Below are 15520 nucleotides of genomic sequence, written 5' to 3' on the forward strand. Positions count from 1 at the left end.
CGTCTTCTTGCAGAGAGTCTGACCATTCACAGATTAGCCACTCTCGTGTAAAGCACATATATATATATATATATATATGCTCACCTTGAGCATCCACATTTCACCATGTGATACATAGCTATCACAAGTGTAACTCTCGAGGTCTATGTCTGCTGCTCTGTGAATTATTCATTTAAAAGACACATGCATTTTAATTATAGAAAGAATAATGTTATCTTGTTCATTATGTGTCTAGCCAAGCTTTGTTGCAGTTTGACATGGTTTAAAAGAACACTATAGGCTCAGGAACACAAACATGTATTCGTGACCCTATAGTGTTAAAATCCCCATCTAGCCCTCTTGTCCCACCTTGCCTACCTAAATATAGTAAAATCTTACTTGAATTCAAGTTTGCAGCTGCTGGCTCTGACCCTGGTCTGCCTGCTTGGCTGACATCATCAGAAGTGGTGGTCTGAGCCAATCACAATGCTTTCCCATAGAATTGGCTGAGTCTGTCAAGGAGGCAGATCAGGGACAGAGCCAGCACAAGTCAAACACAGCCCTGGTCAATCAGCATCTCGTCATAGAGGAGAATCAATGCATCTCTATGAGGAAAGTTTAGTGTCTGCATGCAGAGGGTGGAGACACTGAATGGCAGTGCTGCTTACTCAGCAGCACTGCCCCAGGAAGCACATCTAGCAGCCATTTGAGGTGTGGCCAGTGGAGGTATCACAAGGCTGTAATGTAATCTCTGCATTTTTCTCTGAAAAGACCGTGTTTACTGCAAAAAGCCTGAAGGGGATGATTATACTCACCAGAACAAATACAATAGGCTGTAGTGCTTTAATATGCCATGTGCTTTAGTGTTTAAATGTAATGCCTTATAGCTAACATGTATTTTTCTATAAAATGTTGGTGTAAGGTTTGAGGTTTAGCAACAGCTATTAAACACAAAAATACGAAAACACAAAAAACATAGGTCCACGGCCATCACAACGTAGGGGGAAGGCAAAAAATATATATTTATTAGAGATCGCCATACATGACTAAGGCCTCTAGGCTAAAACATATATTTTTTTGTCCTTTTTAATCTCTAATAAATATAAAATTTTTGGCCTTCGCCCTACATTGTGACGCCTGTGGACCTCTGTGGGCTGCAGATCTCCTTCCACAGAGCTTCTACGTATACTTACTTGTGTGCAGCACTGCTTTGGCTTTAAGCTGTTATTATTATTATTATTATTATTATTAGGCCAACAAATTCCGCAGTGCTTTACAATTTTAAACACTAATGACTTTCATAGCTGTTACCATAGAGAATATGTGAGTTGTTAGATGCTATTTAGCAATTGGCTTTAACCCCTTAAGGACCAAACTTCTGGAATAAAAGGGAATCATGACATGTCACACATGTCATGTGTCCTTAAGGGGTTAAATAGTGGCAGCCAGTAAGTCTTTGTTGTTAATGGTGAAATTGTGTAGCCAGCGATCAGCTGATACTCCCTAACAGTATTAGACCCTTTTTTTTATATATATATAAATCTTTATTTTCATTTTTTAAAAATTCATTCAAGTACAGATACAGCTTTCAACTCTAAATTTTAAACACAGTACCAAAAATTACTTTACAATAGTAATACAATAGATAATAATTATAAATAACAGAAGGGCCGTGCTTCTAATAAACATCTACCAGTATTCTGCTGTATCTACAGCCATACAATCATACCATGCATTACATCTTATCCATACATCCCATTTTCTCTACTGCCTGCGGGTAGCTATCTATATAAGGGGGGCGGGGGGGGGGGGGGTTGAGTTTTATGGTTAATAAATCTAACCCAAGGGACCCAGACTTCGTTATATTTTTCTCTAGATATCTTGTTTAGGGCTATCCCAGCTTCCATGCTGTGTTGGTAATCAATCTGTGTACATATATCCTGCCAATTTAACGCACCCATATTTCTCCAATTTCTGGCCATAACTATTTTTATTGCCATACAGATATGAATCATAAGAATTTTTAGTTTTATGTTGCTTTTTGGTAAATCTAAATGAAACAAAAACATTTGAGGAGTGATCGCAGTCCGAACCTCGAACATAAAGTCTACCAATTCCGCTAGGATTAGTTTCATAGGTTTCAGCTCCTCACAGTCCCACCAGATGTGGGAGAATGAACCTAACTCCCTGCCACATCTCCAACAGTCTGGTAGGAGTGTGGGTTGAAATCTATGAAGGCGAGTAGGCACCAGGTACCAGCGGTATACTAGTTTGAAGTACACTTCCTGTATGTTCACTCCGTGTATATATCTTTTTACTGCTTGTAAACCCAACAACCAGTCCTCCACCGAGGATGAAAAATGAAGTTCTTGCTCCCATTTATTCATTGCTGGCGCTTTGTCTATTTGCCTTTGACTTCTTACGAATTGATTATATCTGGAAGCAATTTTTTTTTTATAATTAAATTCTACAAACTGGTCAATTAGAGAACTTTCCGAAAAGTCTTTTCCCATAGTAAAGGATTTTATTCTTAAATAGTTAAAAATTTCCTTCGAAGGGAGGTTATATTTGGATTGTAATATTGGAAATGGCAACATTTTATTATTATTTAAAAGTTCTGCTATTCTTACTACTCCACCATTTTCCCATTCTTGGATATTTATATCCTTTATATAAAGTTTTAGGCTTGTTAATGGGGCATTTAGTGATATGTGTTTTGTTCCGTATTTCTTTTTCAAGTGCTTAACGATATAAATCATTGTATTATTCATCGGATTGCTAGATCTTATATTTTTTAAAAATTCACTGTCGCACCACCAGAGCGATAGAGGTTCAATGTCACCGAGATCTGATTTTTCAATATCTAACCAATTTGGTCTAGCCGTTGTAAAATTATCGCACTTAATTAGGTGTGCTACCATATTGTTCATATATAGTTTCTGTATGTCTGGGAAACAAATCCCCCCTTCTTTCCAGTCTCTCTGTAGTATTTCCAATGAGACTCTAGGTCTCCTATCTTGCCAAATGTAATTTGATAATTGCCTTTGAAGACCGCGTATCGTCTGGCATGACACCCTCAACGGGAGATTACTAAATAAAAATGTCAACTTAGGAAGGAGATAGAAGTTTACTGCTTCGATCCTACCCAACCAAGAAAGTTCCAATCCCTGCCAATTTTTTAAGATGTTCCTAAAGTGAATGGCAATATCAGTATAATTAAGTTCTCCAGTTTCTCTATAATCTAGAGATAGTTTTACCCCTCAATATTTTATGTTCCTTACTTCGCATTTAAAATCTTTTTTGAGTTTGTCTACACCTGGTCCACTTAGGCCTTTTATCAGGATTTGTGTTTTCTTTATATTTATTTTATAACCTGAGTGTATGCCAAACACGTTAATAAGCCGAAATACGGCTGGGATAGACCTAACAGTATTAGACCCTTTAACCAGTATGCTGAACGGTAAAAAGTAGTGACACTGTTCAATCATCTGTCATGCCTCTCTGTCCGTCCATCTTTTCCTACACATTAAATATTCAGGATCTGTAGAGTAGGAGAAGTGTACAAGAATTAAAATGTTTTTGTTGATTAACAATTAAGAAAAATGTTCTGTTAATTTCTGGAAACAAAAGACATTAGCTTCTTATTAACTAGAAATTAAGGACTTACTATGAGAATATGCACCAAAAAAAAAATGTATAGAATAAGCATGTTACCTTCTTTAACAGCTTTAACATATTTGTATGTAGTTAGGATATTGAGAACAATTATATTGGTTTTTTTTCTGCAGGTCTTAGAACATTTCAGGAGCGTAACCCTATTTTTTGTAAATCATTCATTTTAAACAAATCTTAGAATTTCAATTTATAAAGGCTATTCCTAAAATGTAAGTCAAAATAAATATACCTTATCTCTGGATAGTGGATCAATACAGATGTTCTGTAGACAATTCAGTGTTTCTGAAATGAGCGCTGAAATATTTTTGTTTAAATATTTGTTTATATCCAATACTATTCTTTTTACCACAACTACTGAAAAATGCAGGCAGTTGTTGCCCAAAGTCCCATAATATTATCATAAACATTTGCCATGTCGTAAGTGTTTCACAAATGATAAACTCTAAAACATATTATCCCTTTGAGAATTGAACTCTCCAATTCTTTTTACAGAAAAAGTTGATGCCAATTTTGGTACATCGTTCGTGCATTATTTTGCAATGCATGTGAAAAAAATCACTACAAGCTTGCCCAAGAAATCCGTGGTCCTACAGCCAAACTTTTCTGCCAACACTTGCAAAGAGCAAGTTTATATGGTAACTGGAAACACAGATTTTTGTTTTATAGACATACGAGTACACAATGTTTAAATTAATTTGACCCATATCCACTTATAGGTGTGAGTAGTATCCCTTTAAAATAAATTAATAATAATAAAAAAAAGAAATTACTACTGAAAATAATTAACTTCCCGTCTCCGTAGTTCTCCAGCTATTTATTGACATGTAGCTCTCATTTTGGTTGCTCAGAATCCCTACAGCATATTAAAGCAGTGGAAATCAGACAGACTGTTCCCAATCAGACTGCGTGCAATAAGTTGTTTGAACTTTATTCCAAGACTGTTATGCCGTACTCAGCAACTTACTGCTGTGCCTGCTTTGTATGCTACAGATCTTGATTCTACAGATACATGTTCATTTACAGAATATCTACGCTGTATAGACATTTTAAACTTGCAAGTATGCTGGTTAAAGTGCAGTTGGTATACATGTCACTCCTTCTTTACCTTGTTCCGACATTCGGCTGGGATGCGTGGAAGTTACTTATTTCAGTGACCCTGGCGACAGGAAACCTGAGCCTCGGGAGTTGCTGGGAGATCGGGACATCTTTCTTTTTAAAGTGACTCCACTCAGTGATTTGTACTACGTTTAATAGTACCCAACCACTAAGAAATGGCCCCTTCCACACAATAAAATATTGCGCGCACTACAAAGATGCAGGTCATACATATATATATATATATAAAATACATTGTTAAGCACTGATCTGCACACACCAGTCAAGCTATAAGACTTGCTTTCCCCACAGAAATCTCATATTTGCAGTATTGTCACACTGCAAAGGATTCTGGTTGTGCATATGCAAATGAGTTCCAAAAAAAAAACACCTTTTTGCTTCATGATTCCATTTTAAACATGGATTCCTTGGAGTATATGTCCGCTGTATACAACAGCTTTGAAACACAACTCAGGAAGAGATGCAAAGCCAGTGAACCACTCATGGACAACTGTTTCGTTGTTAATGCAACTCATCAGCATGAGATTGGTTACTGGTTTGCTAGTGAGGCTTGGCATTACTTGAGGAGCACAAACCAAAAAATTTACGGTTGGGGAAAAAAGTGATTGAAAACCCCTACCTAAAGTCAGTGGTGGATAGTCAATACTTTGTAAATACAGATCTGCCTACACCAGTCAAGCCATGAGACTTAGCTTTTCCCCCAGAATGCTCACATTTGCAATGTTGTTACTACTGCAAGGGAGGTGAGGTGATAGGCTGAGAGGCATATCCATAGCAAATCAGGATCTACGTATAACACGTAGACAAATAAAAATAAAAGTATAATGCATATATGAACCCAGTATATCAATTAAGAACACATGAAACATTCTGACTCCACTTTCACATACATAACAAGGTGTTATATATTTTATTTCGTTGTCCTTCTTATTTTATTTGTAGCACAGAAAGTGTGAAAGCAGAGGTAAACATGACAATATGTACCATAATAGACAAATCATTTTAATCTATACTTGCAGAAATGCAGCAATTGTCTCAAGTTCATTTTAAATTATAATTTTAAAGAATTTATATATTTAGGACCCACATATCCTTCTATACTACAGCACGTCCCCTTCTATTCATACTTACATGATTCTAATTTTTTTTTTTCCTAAAAATGATTGTAAAATATAATGCCACTATTCTTTCTCTAGAGAGTTTTTTTTTTTAAATCATTCTTTACAATAGGAGATCTTTAGAGCCAACTCTGGTATCCAAGGTTGGCTTCATAATATTCCCTAGAACTATAAAATTTAATGTTATTGAGGAATAACCCATAGCTTAAATATAACAGAGCACCATAAGAACATCGTAATCAAATTTATTATAATTTATATTTCACACAAGCATAAAAAAAACTGCATTGCCGCAATCACAAGTGAAGGACAAGTTTTTAAATGTATCGTGTTCTCCATCTGGGGAGCAATTGCTTGAGGCTCAAAGTCTCCCAATGATCATTACCATACAGTTTATGGCTTAGCCAGGGGCAATGTTTACTTTGGCCTTAATTGTGTTTGTTAATTTTATTGTTTTTGCAGGCAGCATGCTATAGCACCTTCTCTACAATGAAACAATTTATTGCAGCCCCGACATAACACCCCATACTTAACAAAGAGCCTCATTTGTGTGAAGCACCACTCTTTTTTAATGTAACAGAAAGACTCAGTATGAACACATGGACATACATCCACTTTTTCTATTTGTTGAACTGTCATGTGCATACCCTTGTAAGCTTCGAAATCCATTTACAGTTTAGCACATCACAAATCCAGCTTACCTTTGTTGGTACCGTTACAAAGACGTAAATTTTACATCCTCGGAAGACTACCGCACGTTTGTTATGGAAGCATAAATTAAACTTGTGGGATATTAGAATCACCTGTATTACTGTTATTAGTGTGGTAAATGCCAGGAACTGCTTTGTTAAAAAAAAGTGCAGCTATAGTTTCCTCTGCAAATGAAATAAACCACCAAATTGTAAACAAGGTGCTATTGTACTCATGAATAGCAAAATACATCACCGAAAGCAAAAGCCACATAAATCTGATGTAAATAAATACACAGGCGACATTACACCAATTATCTACATTGCAAGGAAACACTCTCTTAGCGAGGTATTTATTTTCAAAACTCTATAAACATTATGAGCGTCTAGTAAGACCAAGAAGAGTTTGGAATGAAAAATATATACATATATTTAAGACAGTAACTGCAAAGATTGTTTCTATGCTATGAATTTAGTTTTGACTTTATACTTAATGTTAAAAAAAACCCTAAACAGACAACTGCTTTTTGGCTGAAATGTTACTGTACTATAAAACTGTGAAACTGTATTTGTAGATTTATTTCTTGCAAAATATACTGTACTTAAAGAGACACTACAGTCACCCAGATAACTTCAGCTCAATGAAGTGGTCTGGGTGCCAGGTCCCCCAGGTTTTAACCCTTCAGATGTAAACATAGCACTTTCAGAGAAACTGCTATGTTTACATAGCAGGGTTAATCCAGCCTCTACTGGCTGTCTTCCTGACTTCTATGCTATTCTATATTGTTTTTTTTTTTTTTTTTTAAATTCTGCAAAATGCTTACTGTAAAAATCCTGCTTTTATCTCATAAAAAAATACCATTCTAAAAGGAGAATTACTGAGAATGTGAAAACTCCAAACCAAAAATACATATATTTTGCACATGTTTAATTATGTTAATTAAATATGCATATTTTGTTATAGAGAATGTAATTATACATAATACAATGATTTTGTTGTGTTTTGTCAGCCAATTTAAACATAAAAGGCACATCAATATGTTTCCTGTGTCAGCGACCCATCTTGATAAAATTACAGTTAATAGTTATAGTTAAATTAGACCTTTAAATATAGTAGTAAAATTAAATAGCTCTAACAACACTCAGAAGATACATAAAATATTGTGAATTAAAAAAATGTATTTCAATATATTACTACTGCTCGCTAAAGGAACTTTTGCTTTATTACAGTTTACCATGCCCTATTGGGATGTACTTATTAGGTCGAGCACTTGACTCCTTTCCACTCCCCTTCTGACATCACAGGCTTGCTCACACAGTCCAATCAAATGCTTCTCACCGAGTGGACGTAAAGGGACAAGGGAGGGTTCCAATTATATATAAAAACTATTATCTAAAACTTGAGGGAGCAACAAAGGCATGGGAGGTATGGGAGGGAGGTAAGAGCAAGTCCACGACGTCTTTTTCCAGTGGACATATTTTTGCACAGAATTAACATTAGGCTGTCCGGAACTCTTTTAACATGTAACTAGCCCCAGAACAAAAGTGCAAATGCCTCTGTGTATGCAGTATTTCAAGCATCAAAGAGGCACATACAGATTCCTATCACCATAACCACTTTTTAAAGCAGAAGTGGTCATGGTGGTTGAAGTAACCTTTTAAGTCAAGAAAGCACTCATCAATTACAATGTGTTACATTGTCTCAGTAAAGGGGTGGCATCTATGCAACAAAACCACTTTAAATGGGCAGACTAGATGGTCCGAATGGCTCTTATCTGCCGTCACATTCTATGTTTCTATGTACATTAATATACAATGGTATTGGTGTGTAACGCATCACTTTAATAGCCCATTTGAATGGTGCAATTCTAGACTGTGTTCCATTTTTCAAAGCAGTCTAAAACACACTATGTTTGATTATATATTTTGATGTAGACCGGGGAATAAATATTATTGGTCATCAGCTCCTATATATATTGTCTCATTGACTTTAATTTGATCAGTGTGTTAATGAGGCCTCTTTGAAATATTTTGTATCTATTTTTTATTTTTTTTGTAGGTTATGCACCTCTAGACTCTACGCACCATAACCTCTACAGTTTACTGTAATGGTTATGGTGATTGGAATATTTTGAATATTTTGGGTGTTGTCTCCCTGTTTAGTATCTTACCATTTTTGAGTGTTTTGACAAAAAATATGGCTTTACTACTATGGCTTGGGCAATGGCTTGGTTGATTGACCTGGCATTGAGGCTTCAAAGTTTAGGTTATTCATTTTTTACTTTTTAAAAAAAAATAATTTCACTTCTGTTAAGTGTTAGTTCAGTGTTGGAAAAGAGAAACATCACGGTTAAAATGTTTTGAAAGGAAATTTGGTTCCCAAGTAAAGTCTGCTATGGAAAGATACTTCTATAGATACGGTGTGACTCTCATCTCAGATAAATTTTCTTCTCAACTGAACCAAAATAAATGGTACGTGGTAGTACATGATACAAAAACAAAATGCAAAACATTTTGTTTATCTATCCAACAATAGAATGATGATTTATTTACAAACTGGTTTGATGAAAATCACTAAAATAAAATGATTTTCTTTTTTTCTCCTCACAGTGAAATATCCAGGTATCAAGACGTATGTAGACCCACATACATATGAAGATCCAAATCAGGCTATTCATGAGTTTGCAAAAGAGCTGGACTCCACTTCTATAGCCATTGACAAAGTTATTGGAGCAGGTAGCTATTGTTATGGGCAATTGGTGAACTCGGTGCTTTAACATTACAGTATAGCAGATGTAAGCATCCTTTGGCACTCCAGATGTTGTGGACTACATCTCCCATAGTGCTGCTGCAGTCATACTGCTGGCAAATCATCAGGGTCCATAACATATGGAGTACAAGGTAATTATTATCAGAGCAGGACCTATACAGACATTATTAAAAGAGGCATTGGAGGTATGTACATGTCCGATCCTGAGGGGTGCAGACTGCACAGTTGCTGTGTACCCCTCAGGTAGATCATCCCTCCTCATAAGTCCCTGCCTAATGAGGGTGGCCAGTGGAGTTATCCCTAGGTTGTAAAGTAAACACTGCATTTTCTGTGAAAGACCGTTTTTACTTCAAAAAATCTGAAGGGAATGATTATATTTTATTGTTTGAAACATGCTAGCACTGGTTAGGTAAAATTGCACAGATATAATGATTTTACTCTGTAATCAGTTTAATAACTATAATTAATTTATATATTAGAGAATTTTAATAGTGCATATCCTTTGCAAATAAGAAACCGCCAGTTGATTACATTTATGTTACTTTAATGAGAGAATATTAGATTAAGTTGGTTTCTAATGACAAATAGCTTGAAAGCATTGCAGTTTGATTTTAGAGGGACAAGGGTTTAAAAATAATATCAGGAAGTATGACTTTACCGAGAGGGTAGTGGATGCATGGAATAGCCTTCCAGCTGAAGTGGTAGAGGTTAACACAGTAAAGGAGTTTAAGCATGCATGGGATATGATAAGGCTATCCTAACTATAAGATAAGGCCAGGGACTAATGAAAGTATTTAGAAAATTGGGCAGACTAGATGGGCCGAATGGTTCTTATCTGCCGTCACATTCTATGTTTCTATGTTTAGTATCATTCTATTAAAATGAGTAATTTGATAATGCAACTTATCAGAATAAGCAGGTATAGCAGGGGAAAAGTTTTATATTAAGATATAAGTATCAAGGTAACTATATCTGTTTATTGCAAACAAATTGAACAGCAGTATGCTGTGGAAAGGATCTCATTCCTAAAGGGACTCTCCAGTGCCAGGAGAACAAATCCGTTTTCCTGGCACTGCAGGACCCTGCAGTGCCCCCTCCCTCCCACCCCCATCCCATGCTGCTGAATGGGTAGAAACCCCTTCAGTGACTTACCTGAATCCAACGTCGATGTCTCGGCGCTGGGTCAGGCTCCGCCCACGCTCATCCCACGCTCCTCCCCCTGGCTGGTGATGCGCGCATTAGACCTCCCTATAGGAAAGTATTATTTAATGCTTTCCTATTTGGATTTCGGTAACGCTGCAGGTCCTCCAGCATAGCGTGTGGATGTCCAGCGTCATTTAAAACACTTTTCGTGTTTTAAGAACATGGAAGTCTCTGTAGTGGTTGTCTGATAGAGGAGGACTTAACCCTGCAAGGTAATTATTGCAGTTTATAAAAACGGCAATAATTACACTTGCAGGATTAACGGTGATGGGAGTTGGCACCCAGACCATTCCAATGGGCATAAGTGGTCTGGGTGCCTGGAGTGTCCTTTAAAATTCTGGATGCTCCCTTTTTGTTACATAATATCTCTGCCTGTGTGTGTTAATGGATATTCGTATCCAGTGATCAACCATCCTCTGAAAATCCAGTAACACACAGAGTGCGTTGAGTACTATTTAAGTGATGTCAAGTTTTACTTTTATTATTCTGTAACAGATTTTTTAGTTTTCCTGTCTTTAAACAAAGATATTAAACTTTGGCTTAAAGGTAGTTTTACAAGCTTTAAATTTCAGTACACCAAAGGAAACTCTTCTGGGACTTCACTTACATCCACCATGCACTTGACATGGGAATTATGGGTAGTAACGATGCCAAGAGGACTTAAAGGGTACCTGTGGCAGCCACCCGGATAGGGGCACGGGTCTCTCCGCCAAGGATGTCCTTTTTCCCCTCTCTGGAACTTTGCTGCCCCAGATTCAGTGATATAGCTGCCTAAGTGATTATAGCTGCCAAGTGATTAAAGCTCTGGAGTGATTATAGCTTTCCCCCACAGAAATTAGCCGAGACTTAATGCTGGGAGTGAACTCGTTTATTGGGTCATGGTACACGCAATTTATACAGTGACCCCCAGATGGGTATCTCCATACAGTTACATACAAACGCGTCCCTGAGCCTGAGAGATAATTGAGTGTACTTTAGTTAAAATAATTATCTCTCAGGCACAGAGGTACAATGTAACGAATATCAAACACCCCAAAACACACACAATATTACAAGGGACCCCCCATAAGTGCTTTATCCCTAGATAGCCCTGATCTGAGCACCCAATATATCCAAATAGCGCTCAGATCTCATGAACACAGCTGAACTGCCACTGGGGTAAAGTTTCGGGAGTCCCAAAACGAAAGAATTAACGAACAGTTCTCCTGGCTTGTAGGTAGCGATTGTTCACCTAGTTTGTGCGAACAATCCTACCGAACGGCGCTCTCCTGTTAGGTATTTAGAAAAGAAGCAGGCAATGGTATAAATTCAGTGGTGTTCACAAGTTATTCTGTTCAATTTTAGTTCCATGCACTCGATGACCAAATTCCTGAACCATAAGTAATAAATTAACTTCCAGCAATGGTTCAGGGACTAGATGTTTTGTCACAGTACCTTTTCGGGAATATAAATTTGGGATTATAAATTCCCTTCTGTTCTCCCTACTTTGCTGATAAAACCATTAAAGGGAAACTCCAGTGCCAGGAAAACGATCCGTTTTCCTGGCACTGGAGGGTCCCTCTCCCTCCCACCCCCCAATCCCCAGTTGCTGAAGGGGTGAAAACCCCTTCAGTGACTTACCAGAGGCAGCGACATGTCTCATGTCGCTGCTTCCTCCTCCCCCGCTGCTCCTCCTTCTGCTTACGTCGGCCGGTGGGCGAGACTGATCCCGCCTGCCGGCCGAGGAGACCTAATGCGCATGCGCATTAGCGCACCCCATAGGAAAGCATTGAAAATGAATTTCAATGCTTCCCTATGGGGAATAGAGCGATGCTGGAGGTCCTCACACAGCGTGAGGACGTCCAGCGACGCTCTAGCACAGAAAACCTGTGCTAAAGAGCAGGAAGTTCCCTCTAGTGGCTGTCTAATAGACAGCCACTAGGGGAGGACTTAACCCTGCAAGGTAATTATTGCAGTTTAAAAAAAACTGCAATAATTACAGTTGCAGGGTTAAGGGTAGTGGGAGTTGGCACCCAGACCACTCCAATGAGCAGAAGTGGTCTGGGTGCCTGGAGTGTCCTTTTAAGTTTAAAGGAGATTACTGATTTCAGTGCCAGAATGTCTCTGTAGCAGTCATCCTTGTGGCTGCTGACATGTTTGCCACCTTCTCATAGAGAAGCAATGGACTGGAGGTACCCGTGAGTTGCCAGAAGCTGCACTTATTCAATCAAATGCTGTAATCAGCAGCATTTATTTCTCAGACCATGTTTCACTCGGTCTGGAGGACGAAGCGCTATGACTGTCATACTGAGAGCCACTAGAGGTGGATTTAACCCTGTAATGTAAACAGTGCAGTTTAAAAAAAATGCAATACTTTACATTACACGATTAAAATGACATGACCACTGCACCCAGACGAGATGAAATAGTTTCAGTGACTATACTACTATATTATAGTTATATTAATTTCTATAACAAAATGTTATAAAAATTTTTTGGTTGTACTACAAAAAACAAATAATGCTTTAATTTTCACAATAAGAGCAGCGTAATGCCCAATACATTTAATTGAGATATAAAGCCTTTTGTAAAAAGTGTACCATCTCCTTCTACAAACATTATGATGTTTTATTTAATACCATTGTAAATTAATATACGTGTTTTTAGAGAAGCATTTTTTTTTTTTTACTAAGCAGAACACAGCTGTACTGTCTTAGTGCTTCTGTCACAACTTTGAAACAAACTCAACTAGTTTTTTGGCTTTATGAGAACATAGTTTGTAAAATCATGGATGAGACAGTAATGACCTTTTGGTTTTATATGTCCCTTTACAAGCAATAAAAACATAAACATTATTTATGAGATCTTTATAATAATCAAATTATGTTTTAAAGGATGTAGCTAATGTACACCAAAAGACTACAAGAGCTTGCCTAGTTTTCTTGTATAATTTGAGGCATTGAAATGACTTACATAAAATATATCCTGTATCCAAGTAACTCCTACCTATTTATTTCAATAAAATAACGTATATTTCATTCTATATTTGACACATTAGTCTGTGGCCATGCATTTTATGCCTTTTATTGTCACTCACTTCAAACATGGAGTCCTTCCATCTTAAACATATAGTTTATTTCAAGGAATGTCTCCAAAAGTTAGTTCTTTCAAACTAGTGATATCTGAGGAAAAAGGTTTTATTGTGATTCGATTATTGTAAGAGGTAAGCTCATCTCTCGTGTGTGAAGGTAGTGGGTACCGTGCAGATGAGAAAACCCATTCATTAGCTTACTTTAATAAACAGATGCAAGACGTTAATGGGGACAAACAGGCCTCATCTTTATTAATATTAACAAATATATAAATAACATTAGCTTATTAAACACCTCCATTAGCATAATGTAACCATAAACATTTACAATTCCACACCCTTGCCAACCATTCCTGTTGATCCTGGGAACCTGGTTATAAACCAAAACACAAAGGGAGGGAGGGAAGCTGTTCCAAGCTGAGATTAGTAACATGGCTGAACCCCTTACAGAAAATGGCCACCTATATATATGATACCCACCCCTTACCCAGGGCTCCACCCCTGATGCTCACTCAAGACCTCCCCTGCCCTGAACCTATACCCCCCTCACTCCCTTTTCCTGGCTAGCATTTGGCCTGCCTTCTCAGTGTCTTAAGTGAATTGCAAATTCTGTTATCACTGGCAGAATTTCTATTCCATTATCAGCATCAAGTTTTTTTCTTGTAATGGAATCCAGCCCTAAATGAGTAGTGTTTCTAAATTCAAATCCCACACAGTATTTAAAGGAAAACTTTAGTGTCATTGCAAAGATGTATTCCTAACACTAAAGGGTCCCTCTGCCCTCTAGGTCCCTCTGCCCTCTAGGTCTCTCTGCCTCTTCATTGCCCCACCCCCTATGGCAAGAAAAGGTAAAAAAAAACCATAAAAAGCTGATTCCAGCACCAAACTCCCTCGACCCTGGGTCACGCTCCTCCCCGCCAACATCAGTCAATGGGTAGACTTAATGTGGCATTAGGCCTCTGCAAAGCGTGAGGTGGTCTAGCATTGTTTCATGGAGTTAAACTCTGTGAAAGACCAGGAAGTGCCTCTAGTGGCTGTCTGGGAGGCAGCCACTAGAGGCTGTCTTAACCCTGTGTTGCAAACATTGCAGAAAAACAATGAAATCAAGTGTTCTAGATGCCCATGGTGTCCCTTTAATTAACAAATAATAAATTGTTTGCTTTCATCTCAGTTGAAAAGTTATTTGAGGGTAGAAGTGACCTACCTTTGATATGCTTTATTTAGAGTACAGAATGCATAAAAATGGTAACAAGAAAACATAAAAAATAAAAAAAAAATCACATTTAAGTTTCACATTTTGGATATTGTTATGGTTTGCATATTTTGCACTTAAATTGAGAAACATCTCAATCATTCTAGGCGAAGAGCTAATATTAGCATTCATTTTCATGAATTTCTGCAGTGATGGGCTACTGACTGCACGGGGGGACTTTTTTCATCTTATTGCATGATTTACAGTGTCTGGAGTCCTCCATTTCTAAGCAGTTTAGCACTAAATAAGGATCCCTGGTGACTCACAGACTGTCCCACTATTGAAGATATGCCTAAGGCAGATGTTATACAATTCCTTCTAGCCATACCAATTCATACCAGCAGTGGGTGCTGTCATAGGTTGAAAGCAGTCAGATGAGACTTTCAACCAGTCACAACCTCCAATTGCTCGTCAGGCTAATGTTACCTCATTAATCTGATCAGCACAAAGGAGATGTGCTGCTGGGGACTGTGGTTGAATGGAAGGATGGTGCCTATGGTGTTCCTTTAACATATGCAAGGAGCCTCACTTTCAATGGTTTTTGAAGTACACTTTTACAGTATTTTCTCTAAATTGATTCTTGTGCTAAACATAAAAAAAAATGCTTGCAAGTAAAAGATCACACGTTTTTTGTCAAAAGAAGAAAAA

The 15520-nt window shown here is 37.5% G+C and overlaps 1 protein-coding gene across 2 annotated transcripts in view; it reads left to right on the forward strand.

Annotated features, from left to right (window-relative positions):
• EPHA3 (EPH receptor A3) overlaps positions 1-15520 on the forward strand; it is a 282807-nt gene that overhangs the window by 236721 nt on the left and 30566 nt on the right. For both annotated transcript variants that reach the window (XM_063448712.1, XM_063448722.1), the window contains exon 10: positions 9188-9313. In XM_063448712.1, the coding sequence (XP_063304782.1) occupies positions 9188-9313 (126 nt within the window). The remainder of the gene's footprint in view (positions 1-9187; positions 9314-15520) is intronic.

Source organism: Pelobates fuscus, chromosome 1 (assembly GCF_036172605.1).
Source record: "Pelobates fuscus isolate aPelFus1 chromosome 1, aPelFus1.pri, whole genome shotgun sequence".
NCBI lineage: Eukaryota > Metazoa > Chordata > Amphibia > Anura > Pelobatidae > Pelobates > Pelobates fuscus.